This window comes from Brachionichthys hirsutus, chromosome 12, assembly GCF_040956055.1.
Source record: "Brachionichthys hirsutus isolate HB-005 chromosome 12, CSIRO-AGI_Bhir_v1, whole genome shotgun sequence".
Taxonomy (NCBI): domain Eukaryota; kingdom Metazoa; phylum Chordata; class Actinopteri; order Lophiiformes; family Brachionichthyidae; genus Brachionichthys; species Brachionichthys hirsutus.
Window position 1 is genome coordinate 1584692 of NC_090908.1, and position 12809 is coordinate 1597500.

Genomic DNA, 12809 nt, shown 5'->3' on the forward strand with positions numbered 1-12809 from the left:
GTTGAATATGCTTTGTAAAAAGTCACAGGCTGTCACCTCTATATTCACAAATAATTATTACTATGTATTGGAGCCAGTTTGCCCCGACCCCTGAAATATATTGAATAACAGAATAAACCCTTATGCAACATCAAACAAATAAACAGGAAATAGAAATAGAAATAGCAAGGATATAAGTATCCCGCTAACAGTGCTGAGATAAAGAGAATAACGACATGCTAAATCATAAATATGATTAGCTGCTGATGAGTGCTCCGTTATTAAGCTTCGTGAGAATGACATCCTGCTCGAGGCTGAAGCCAAAGTCATGTGACAGAGAAGGATGTTGACACCGATGTACATTTATTCTTGCTTCCATTTCTCTACTTTCTCTCTTAATGAGTGTCTGTAGATAAAGTTAAGAATTGCGAAGCCGCAGAATTCCTCTTTCCTTTTAAATGTTTTTCAGTGTGGATGGATCTGCATGCTGGAGGACTGAGAACAGCATGTATTCTGCTGGTTCGTATGGCAGCTGATAAGCGGCTGTGAAATCAGCTGGCCACAGGCCACTTGTGCATTGTCAGCACCTGTAATACACCCTCTACTAATGTTGCACTCTTAGATGTGTGACAGCTGGAGCCAATCTGCAGGAGTGAGTTCACAGAAGCCGTGCGAGATTTCTAAGACACATGACTTTGTCATTTACATGAATGGGAAAGCAGCACTTAAAATATATTCAGCACATACTGAAAATCTTGTTTCATCAAGAGAAAACAAGTTTCTGTCTTCAGCTGTCTTATACTTTAAGAAGCCAGAAGCCATTTTTCTTTTTTTTTAATTGTAAGACAACAAAGTTTATGCCTTGAATAAAACCCCTGCATCTTCACTATGCCAATTATTGTCCTGCAGATGCCTTCTTCTCGTAATGCTTCTTCTCGCAAAGATATATGTTTTAGCTTGTAAGTGTAAGGCACAAAACTTTACTTGGAGTATTGCAGATGCAGCAGGCAACTTGTTTTCAGTGAAAGTGCTCTAAACCGTCAGCCTACACCAACTGCGCAGCGGGCAGGCAAGGTTAAGGTGTAGCTGGCGAACATAGTGGAACATTTAAGAGCCATTTCCCTTAGGAATGAATGAAAAATCAAAACAGAGCTAAAAACAGAGCGAATATTCATCAAGTTGCCTGAAACGCAAAATGAATGCTAATGCTGCTCTATAACATGAAGATGGATAAAAAGGTGTGGATGTACAAACTTTCAGAAATATTTTTTTGGGCCAACAACTTTACCCAATGGCTCATGAACACTTGCTCATATTTTTGTTCAACAATCCCTGCTGGGAGCGCAACTTTAAATACAGAGTTTTATAGATGATAATCGAAATCTTGTAATTCACCGTAAAGAGTTCTGAAGAGACTGTCAGTGTTGTGAGGTGAAGAAGAGACGATGAAGGGCAGCACACTGAGTGCTGCACCCAGGTCAGTTCATAAAATGTGCGGCTGCTATAAATTGAGATAGCGTGGAAACATAGCGCCTAAAACAATCACAGACAACAGGCGAATGGTGAAAATGAGTATAAAGTCTTACACTGTGTTGCATGTCATTCCAAACAATCCTCTGGTTTGCAGCATAAAGGCAGGAAAACAGGCAGAAAGTCTTAATTAATTAGATGTAGGTGGAAGAAATCGTTGATGGATACAGAAAACTGAAAGGCAAGTGTCGCTCATAAAACATCAAATACGTGCAGAATTAATTAAGACTGTACAAATAGCATAATTAGTATTGAGAGGAAAAAACAAACAAGACACTTATTGTTGTGGGATTCCAAGAGGCGGATGGTAAGAAGTGCCTGTGATTCAAATCATATATTCAATAAATAAATAGCCTATCACTAACGTGACACAAAGCAGAGCTGTTTGATGTATGATTTAAATAGTGGGGGCGACGCTGCAGCTCCTCGGAATTGATGGAGAAATTGTGGCAAATTCTCAGGGGGTCAAAACTGAATTACTATTTTTTTTTTATTTATAGCTGAGGAAAATGGGTCTAAATCAACAAACCTGAGACACAATTGGAAAAGCTTGACTATGAAAAAGGCTGGGAGGGAGAAAGGAAGGACACGGCCTCTGAACAGGTAATCCATGATGAGAACTGTCCCTCAGCTGAATCGGTCTGTCAGCTCCGTGCTGACCTTTACCCTGATGCAGCAGTTTAGGGCTGAAGGTTGTTTGGGATGGAAATCCACGTATCGAGACCCAATCAAACAAACATGCAGCTAATCTGTTAGAAAATAAAGGTGTGCTTTACAGCAAACAATTGATACGCTCAGCCTCGCAGAATCTATCCATCAATTCTTTCATCCCTCTATTTTCTGTTGGTCAAGCACACAGAGACGAGAAGGGCACCGGACGCAGCGCGCCACACCTTCCACTGCCCTCTCGGGGTATAGCTGTTGATTCGTTAACAAACACCGATCGATAGAGAGGCCTGAATGGAGGACAAGTACAATGAATTAATTTCCGGCTCCAGGGGCTTACGATGGCAAATCACCAACTTTAATCAACAGTGAGAGACAGAGAGACAAATGATGTTTACACCGAAGCAGCGTCTCGCCTGGGAACAGCAGCATCGTCTCTGCCCCCTTACCAGTCGGTCCAGGCTGGTGCCAGCTGCAGTGGTCGGCCGTTCTTCTGGACCGTATGGCCTGAAGCGAGCGTTGAACACATCCGAAACACCGCGGGCAGACCTCGTCATTCCTGCGGGTTTGGGCTGGCCACAACCTTGGAAAACCTGCAATTACAAAGAGAGCGGAATAAATTGCTTTAGATGCAGGAAAGTAAGGAAAGCATGCTGTTTTGTTAAAGTCTTACGAGACGTTCCCTCCATATCACCAGCATGACAATGATAGGTGATTCAGCTCGGAGCAGCGACCAATGCTATTTGGATGATGCAGTTACATTCTTATGGGCTTTTTGGGATACAACCGCATATATTTAGACTGCATCTGTTGCATGGGAAAGCCAACAGACATTCAGCTTTGAATGGGAACTGGCATCCAAAATGATGAAGGTTGAAAAAAACTCTTCACAAAAAACTACTTTTTTTTTTCTCTTTGTGACTATAAATTTGTGGGGAAGGAAAAATGCAGTTAAACACAGGAAGCAGATTAACTACTGTTAGTTGTACTAAGATTATCCGACCAAACTGAAACATATAATTCAAATAGGAGGCCTACACTTGGATATAATTAGAACATGTCGCCCCGCACACCTTAGACACAGCTTAACACAAGCTGCCCTCTCAGTTTCCCTTTTTAAAGCTGGACTTCAACAACCTGTCTGAGACGTTGCTTTTGCTCTCTGCGAATAGACCTAATTGACGTATACCCTGTAGGAGACCTCTGCAGTGTTATCTTGCATATTCATGATAGCCTCCGAGATCTTGACATCAATGGGCTCCATTACGGATTCAATGTTGAAAGGTCCCTCCAGCCTCTGTGCCACCAGCAGCATAGCATCTGGAATGACAATGAAACAAAAACAGACACACACTCAGTCCCCCCCAAAAAGAAAGTCTAAATACATTTCGTTTTCAACCTTGACCGCCGCTCCTAAAACATGCAGCCCACAAAGTTCAGAACATCAGGTGAGTGAGATGTGACGCTCCATTTAATCATTTACTCTAATGGATCCTCACCAAATTTGTATCTGTTCCTGGTATGATTCCCAACATTCCCTGAAAATGACATCTAGATCCGTCCAGAACCTTTGGAGTTATCTTGCTAATAGGCGGATGGACAGACAGACAGACAAACGCTGGCGACTACATGACCTCTGCCTCGCCTCGGCGGAGGTAATAAAATGCATTACACAATCAATTTAGGTCATGGAAATGATAGTATTCAATTGTCTTTTTCCAGTTCATTTATTTTAATAGCAACATCAACCAGTTGGAAATGTTGACGGCCATTTCTGATGGTTTTTTGACATTTAAAAGATGAAATTATCTTTACGGTACATTAAAATTAAAAAAGGATAATGAATTGCTAGACCCTTATGAGACATTTCACTAAAGGTAAGAGAAAAAAATATTGCATTTTGTAATCTGATTACTACACAGTATTGTCACTTACATTCACCGAAGCACAGTTATGAAGCATGAATGCTTCTTGGGGCAAATTCAATTTTTATGTAGATCAACCTATTCAGGTCTGCAAAATGTGGTTATGGTACATGCAAAGATATGTTGCCTTATTGATTTAATTGAACTTTTGAAACGCTAAGAATTTATTTACGTCTGCTGTGGGAAGTGAATAAGTTCGGTGGCTCATTAATATCCTCCTGTGGACACGCACCAGAAGGCCTTGGTGAACTCGACACCATCATCCACTGCCACGAAACCATTTGCTTTTATCACTTTCAATTAACAACGCTGATCATTTTATATAAATATAATTTATTCTGAATATTTAATATTTACACATGTAGTGTAGCTCAACATCGGGCAGCAGCTGTTGCCCTTTAGCGTGGGAGGGAGTTAATTTATCCCCTCGTGAAGCGGCACACAAGTTCCCTCAGACCTAATGTGTCTCAGTAATGTGTTTGAATGATGTGTCACGGGGAGTTTGGACATCTCAAAACCATTAACTCAAAACTGAGCAAGGCCCAGATCTGGAGGCGGTACTTCAGCAGTCTGTCAGGAAAGTTCTCCCCCCCCGTCCACAGACCTCCCAGGACCAGACCTCACCTACAGGCTGTCACAATGACTCAGAAATTACGTCCTTCCTGAAGAAAAGTCATCCTGCCATTTGGAGGTTAAAGGAACAATGCATTCTTACTTGGCTTAGCAATTAATTAAATCTGCACCTGGGATGGACTCCAGTAAAACCTGCAACCCAGATTTCAGGTGAACGGTCAAGAAGATGAATGAATGAACGATTGAATGAATATAATTAACACCCTTCGGAGACCCCTAAAACAGTATGTTTCCATGGAAACAACAAAAAATGCAAAAATCTAACAAATCCAAAGGAGCAACTTTGGTTTCCGATATGCACAGTTTGAGAGGCATGATCTGGACAACATAAATTACAGACGGCTGAATGGACGGACCAATGCCAGTGTCCCCTCGACATTTTGATGAAGGGATAAAAACAAATTGAAATGACACTCGGCTCTTTTGATAGCAGGTCTGTCCAGCTATCTATATATTCTTCTGGGACCTGAGACCATTAATGGCAGAGGAAAAGAGCTGAGACACATCAGTTCAGCTTTGGCTCTATTTCCTTACCAATTATGTAGAAATTGGAGCCTTTGAAGAGCTCTTCTGTTTGTTTACACCATGGATTACAAAGAGCCTGTGATGCTCTCTGAGATTTTAATATACAGACTATGTCGGTGCCAAATACGTTTCTACAGCGGCACTTCAGTCACAATGTGCAGCCGTGGTCTAAGTGCATACACCTGCACCACCTGTAGCATCAAAGTCAGAATAACAGTGGAGATAAATAAGAACTGCAACTTCAGCTTTATCTGTTATTATGAGGGGCTCTTTACAGTAAATGGCAATTAGAAGTAATTCTTTGTTTTTCGTGTCTTTCTTAGGCATAACTTATTCTTGGCATTGCCACTCAATCCGCTGTTTAATCTGATTATCATGTAAATTCATTCAACTGCCTCAGGTATCTTTCCTTACTTCACAACAGAGAGAAAATTCAAATGTAAGCTTAAAAAAGTGAAGAAAAAAAAAAAGATGAAAATTGAGGTCAAGAGAGCCGCCCGTATTTCATCATGGAAACGCCTCTAGCCTCAGACATGAAGGAAATCTTTCCCAACAATGGTGACTTATCTGCAACTTATCAAATTGGCTCAACAAATAGAGAGCTTAGCTCTTTGTCTTGTATATCTGAAGGAAAGCATACAGCGATGACCGAGAGAGGGAGGGAGGGAGGGAGAAGCGAAAGAAACCAACCGAGGAATGAGGAGTGGAACTGAATGGGTTGAGTCAGATCAGGGCGGGGCTTTATCCCAGAGGAAGAAGGCTCTGGCACCACATTCTACCTACATGGAGAATTAATGACTCTCATTTACGAGAAGTGCATGAAGTCCAGTCCGTGGTGGCAGGGTTGCCACTCTGAGCCAAAGCGCCCCTGCGTCGCTTTAGCAGCACCGAGATAAGCAATTTGCCAGTCGGAGGAAATCTTTTTTTTTTTTATCTTGACAACACAGTCAGACAAATAGATGCAATTTTTCCTTGTCTTATCTGAGAGGATTTTAAAAGCAACAATGGAGCATGTGCCTGACTGACTGCAGACATACAGTATAATGGTGTATTTTAGTATGCATCTAAAATACACCATTATATATGTACGCATGCGGCCAAAATAAAAAATAAAATGGCATAAAAATCTCAGGTGGTAATATTACTATGGGCGCTACCTCTTTATCGAGATTGATGTCCACTTAAATTCAGGCTATGTCAGCCAGCGGCAACCTCTAGCAGACAAGGACAAATAAGGAAAATGAACAGGCTCATCTGTAGCTCTATGTGGAGAGCTCCAGAGAATGAAAAATGGTTCCAGGGTAATTTGGATTCTGTAAAGCAAAGATCATCTGAGACTGAAGCCGAACAGCAAATGACACTGTGTTAAATGACTTGAAGCTGCACGACAAAAAAATAAAAATCATGCTGTGTTTTTAATAAAAAGTTATCAAACACAAACACACACACACACACAGACACAGACACAGACACAGACACATGCACGCACACAAATGTATATCGTAATGTTGAAAAAACCCACATTTGTGCTACCAGAAGTTTTCTGAACGACACCATCGTCCTCAAACAGAACGTGAATTCTCCACAGCTATCAGAGACAAGCCAGACAACCTGACAAGCCTCACAAAGATGATAAGGATGGTCTCAGAAAAGGTCAACAAAAACCAAAAGTATCCTCTGGTTATACGAGGATCGCAAAGAACGTTCTATGAATATATGACTAAATACAGCACACAGCAAGAAAGACAGGAATATTTCCACTAGATGTAGGCATTAAAGATGCCATGAAATAAATCAGCATGCTTGTACGTTCAGCAACGAATAAAACAGTCAGCCTCTTCCTGGTTTGCACCTCTGCAGTGGAAATTGGTTGACATCTTTATAGCCCCTGGAGAGGAAATTTGATTCAGACTGGAGGGCAAAAACACAAACACAACATATAAGACGATATGGGGCATTGATCGCAACAGTTACATTTATCGATGCATGCGTAAGTAAAAGACCCCCATTAGACACATCCAGCTCTGTGTCACCACATGACAAGTATAACACAGAGAAGAGCCTCCATGCAGGGAAGTTATGGGAAACATATAGGAAGTGCTTCCTCTAAGATTCTGTAATATTTATGGCTGCACATGCAAGATGTTGTAGTTTCGCTTGTCTTTCATGAGGATCTGCTTTCTCTATGGATGACTGGTCTGATTGAGGGTGAAATATCCCAGGCGGATTGCCATGAAATTTGGGACAGATTTTCATCATGAATCATCCTTTGGGGTCCCCTTACTTTTCACATAACATCGCAGCAGGTCATTTATTACATGTGGCTTAAATCTTCTGGTCTTGTGTCACTGTGTATGCAAAACCTGTGGTTTTATATGAAGTACGGTCCTCACTTAACGACGGAGTTACATCCTGAAGATCCCGTCGCTAAACTATTTCGTCGTTAAACAAAATCCCCGTGCAAAAATGTTTACCCCGCGATAACGCTGAGTCGTCGTTAAATGAGGACCATCTCTCAACTAGAAGGAGTGCCATGACACTTGGCACAGATAGTCAGAGCCATCGTCCAGAACAGACATTGCCACCAGCCTTGGCTGTACTCTGTACTCTGTACTGTGTGCTTAATGCCAGTCCACAAATGTCCAAATGACAGAATTAGGACATTACATCGTAAACAGTCTCATGTTTACAAAAAAGCATCAATAGCACTGAGCTCAGTGCACCACTTTGTCTATGTCTGGACATAAAGGAAAAGGTTCCTCGTTTTACCTGATTTGATCATGAATGGTGGCAACAATATAAAAAAAACATTATTTAACTTATTGTAAATTCCATTACAGATGCTGTTGATACCTGAATTCCAAAGGATTAGTGAAGTTGCTAGAGTTATAGCTTTAGCAAAGATGTCTGCAATAATTGCTGCGAGTCCATTAGTCTGAAGAAAAGACAATAATAGGTCTCACAGCTCACGAGGGCACAGAGAATAATTTATCTTTCCTAAATTTCTCCCTTTCTGCAGATTTGTAATTGCACAGGTGGGAAATGGAATCTGAAATTAGATGCACTCAGTCACATCTTCATGTAGCTGTGAGGCAAAGAAGTACAACATAAAACAAGATTATTAGCATCACTACAGACTCTTTTGCATATTTAAATAGAGTGAGATTAAAATTTGATCCCACTGCTGTCTTGTTAAGGACTGTAATATGTTTTACAATATTTGTTTGAATGAAAAGAAAGAGACTGACTGGAGTCTTTTCTGAAATCACTAAAAGCCTGAACACAATGGTTCAGGCTTGTAGTTTTATACTATTACATTTTAATTATATACATATATTTGTAAAACTGTAGTTGCATTTAATTACGTTAAATATAATGCATATTCTTTGTCAAAGTTAATCTCTTTGTTCACCTGTTTATAAAATTATTATTTTGACATTTCCTATTGGAAGAAGCTGGAGAATCTGCCTAGAACCCACACAGACATGGGGACAGCATGCGACCTTCACACAGAACGGTTCAGATCCCGCAGTTGGATTCCAACCCAGGGCCTTTTTGCTGTGAAAGAACAGCACTACCTGCTGATGTTGTAGAACATCCATTGAAAAGGTAAGAGGATAAGTCAACTCATCATCCGTATGACTGAAAAGTTTCATATTAACTGTTAGGAACCCGGCTGGAGCTTCCTGCTGCACGTAGCTCCGCCCTCCTGCTGCACTCCCTCTGCTCTGCCTGCCACACCCGTCATCAGCTCATCCACGTCACCTGTGCTGCTCAGGACACCTGCTGCTCATCTCCTCGTCAGTCATACTGCTCCTGTACTCTGCTCAGTCCTCGACTCCCTCCCAGGTTGTTAGTGATGATTCCGACCTTCCAGCATTCCTGTTTGACCTCCTGTATTTTGACCCTGCCTGCTAATTGGATTTTGTCACTGCTGTTGCCTGTCGGACTGATTATCTGTTTTCTGAATTGCTGCCTGAAATAAACTACGCTTACTGGACTTGTTGTTGTGCTCTTGGGTCCACACTATCACCTGACCTCACAGTTGACACTGTCATTATGAAGTGTCAAACTCTTATCGGATTATTTTTTTCATTCAATATAAAAAACTAGCATTAATGCTTAAAGTTTGGTTTATTACCAAACAGATAAGATAAAAGATAAGAAAACAATGGCAATTTGTAAGAAGGTTTCATGAGTAACTAAATTCATTTCATTTATGTGGTCGTGTTATAAGTCTGCAGAAGTGAGATTCCAGCTAAATATAACAACTCATGGCTTCTTTTGATTGTTTGTCAGAGTTCAAGCTCCCTGATTTCACATCCACTACGGCTCTGATTGCACAATCAGATATACGAGGCACACGTCAGACACGGGGCGGCCTCCTGTCTACTTGTTCTTGGAGGGCAACTATCAAGTGGCTGAGGCGGAATGCAAGAAACGCAAAGAAGCTCATCAAGAAATCTGTTGAAAATCAGATGCCGCATTTCCTCCAGTCGATTGTTGCTGTGATCAAAAGTTGAACAAGACCACATTTTTGGGGAAAGTTTCCTGCTGTTCAGATAAATATCATCATCAGCATTACTGTCGTCATTGATTCATAGGAAAAACAAAGGCAGGGAGAATAGAGGATGCTTTCAAAACAACAGATGATTGCTTTTAGTGGAATAAAGCTAATTACATTTATTTAGTGCTGTAGATTGATTTTGAATACGGAATTTACCAGATATATATTTTTTTTTTTGGTGGATGAGATTCGGAGTACACCTTGGACGGGTTGCCATATTGTCACTGGGCATACAGTATTTTGTATTTTGTATACTAGTAGTACTTTTATTTATGTAGAGGATTGTGTTCTTCATCCACGGCTGATTTTCCTCCCACTCATTTACTCTCTGTCTCCGTCTGCCCTTATCCGACCAATTGGAGTCAGTCTAAACATCAATTTAAACATGGACACTGAATTAAATTACTCTTAATAGAAATGCCACTAAACCTGAATATAGTCTGAACCACAGTCAACCTTTGTCAGGAGGAATACCATGAAGACAGGCGGGATGAAGAGCACTGACCCTTTCAGATTGGCTGTCACACCATTTTTTATAGCATCCTCCTGTCTGGGTGTGAAAGGAGTATCATTTCACCTTAATTATGGTCAAGATTAAAGATATGAGACATAATAGTATTGGACTTCATGATGGTAAGAGCACAAATCTGAACATCCTTCAGGTATCCTTGGAGCAGAAAACATGGTCTATTCCTGTGGTCTTCCTACCAGCCACTGGCTGTCCACTCGCGCCGTTAGAGAAGGGCTTTCTAGTCAATATTTTATTTATGAGGAATTTTTCACAAAGGAAGGCATATGTTGCTGGCTTGAATTTTCATAAACAGTGAGGTTGTGGCTGGCTCCAGTGACCAAGTGAAACAAATCACCTAATTAAAAAGAAATGAGCAGAAGCAATCGATGCAGATCACCGGCAGCGTGGCGATGCGCCTTCCAGAGAGAGCACCAGCAGCCTGTAAACAGCGATGCAGCAAGACTCCCAATAAGCACGAGGCAGCGTCAACCAGTTTAATCATGAATTGCTTTAAGACAACATCTCACTGCAAAAAGGTGTAAAGCTCGGCGGTGTCAAATACCTGTCAAACTAAAAAAATAAAACACGAGTGACACGTTGTACACAAACTGTGGACAATATTCATCACAACGGCGTACGTCCCGAAAGAGGAAGAATAGATTTGTGCAGACAGCCGAATAAATAGCATCAAAAATGCTCCTTTTCAGAACTTTCTTGAACAAAAGCCAAACCAAACTGTGAGAGTTCACACGCAACACGCACTCATGTAAACGCTGTCAAAGCGATCATCGTGGAATGGATAGCGAGTGTCTTATAGTGGAGGCGCCATATATCCCAGAGGACCGTGGCTGTGGGTGCCGATTATGTTCACATGCAGTAAACAGGCTGACAGTTGTTTATCAGTCACTGCGCGCTTTAACTAGCTCATATCATCAAAATGTCATCTCTTTCTTATCTCGTCAAATTCCCGCCTGGGCTGCTCTTTGAAATGAATGTTCAGCAAAATACAGTCATATTCTGTTAACTGCATCCAAAACGACACCATAAATAGCATTTGTATAGTATAGTATACTTAGTGAATGAATATAGCCTACGGGACGACATCATTAGCAATGAATGAGCAGAATGTGGAGAGGTCAGCAAGGATTTGTCCTCCAGTGGGAACAAATGGATTAGAGACCGGCTACTAAACGGAGTCCATCGCATCCGGTGTATGATTTAATTGTAACTTTTAATTTTAAATTTAACTCTTAATATCACGTTCCCTTCCTTTCCTTGGTCACTACGAGGCGGTGCCTTTTCAATGTGGATTTTATGTTATTTCCTGAACGTGGGGTCATTCGGTGAGAATGTCGCAGGGGGAAATCGTTGCTACCCGGTCCGCAGCTTCTTGGGTTTAAGGATTGCTCACTCTTTGGTTGGGTTCGCGTTTGCCTGACCAATAGCGGATGATATTGGTCTGAATGCCACAGGAATCAAGGTGAGTATCGTTCAGTCGGCCTTGGCTCTGTGCCGAGACTCTCGGGTGTTGCTCACATTTTATCCAAAGCCAAAGAAGATGACTCTGAGTAGTAACCGTCGACTGTTATTTACGGGAACAACACGATCCATGTCAGCGCAGTACTCTAAACGAGACAATGGTCTGTCTCTTTGTGCTGAACATGGAGGCTTCCTCACAGTTTAACACCAGGAGCCAAATCATAAAAAATAAAAATTGTGGTTAGAACTTTAACTAATTGAAAATCCTTTATGCCATAATGAGCATGAAATGTCAGAGCCTCAAGATATAGAGCTGGCATTTAATCTGCTAAGAGAAACACTGATCCGATTGTCAGGCGTGCTGATGAAGAAGGAATGAAACGGCGAATTCAAGAGGAGCCGTGCCTGAAATGTAATCTGTGCTCCTGAAGGTACAGAGAAATACTCTTGGTCAGTGAGTGCCATCTTACTGATACCCAATTATGTATTGTAATATATTAGTAGAGAGCATTTGTATGCTCTTCCCTGTTTATGCGTGGGTTTCACATGGACTGTAAAGGAATGCAGCGAAGGTGAAATGGTGACTTAAGAATGTCTGTGGGAGGAACTAAAACCGTGAATGTTTCCATGTGTTATCTCAGTGAAGTACTCCAGGGCGTCCCTCCGGCAATCCGCATGACCCTGAACAGCATGGGTGGTTCTCACATAGAGAGACAGCGATTAGCTTTACAGGGCATGCAAACAGACACAGAGACAGACGGGCAGCTGAGATGAATGTAATGTCGTCTCCTTCCTGAAGCCTGCTGCAGCTTTTATGTTTTCTTGATTCACTGATGCAGGTAAATTGATGGATGTCTCTTAGAAGAGAATTCTGTTCCTCATGTAACAAAAGCATTGACAAGAGTGGTATATTTAGGGGGGGGGGGGGCAGTTTCATAGTCTTGAGACAGCATTGTTTTATTCTCAAAATATAACCTTGAAAGCAACCGTTTCA

At 41.4% G+C, this 12809-nt stretch overlaps 1 protein-coding gene across 1 annotated transcript in view; it reads right to left on the bottom strand.

Moving 5' to 3' along the window:
• The window catches only part of gpc6b (glypican 6b), a 58298-nt gene that overhangs the window by 12750 nt on the left and 32739 nt on the right, over positions 1-12809 (bottom strand). The window contains exons 5-7 of the mRNA XM_068746220.1: positions 3365-3495; positions 2625-2768; positions 1566-1595 (exon numbers count right to left, since the gene is read on the bottom strand). Coding sequence (XP_068602321.1) covers positions 1566-1595; positions 2625-2768; positions 3365-3495 — 305 coding nt within the window. The remainder of the gene's footprint in view (positions 1-1565; positions 1596-2624; positions 2769-3364; positions 3496-12809) is intronic.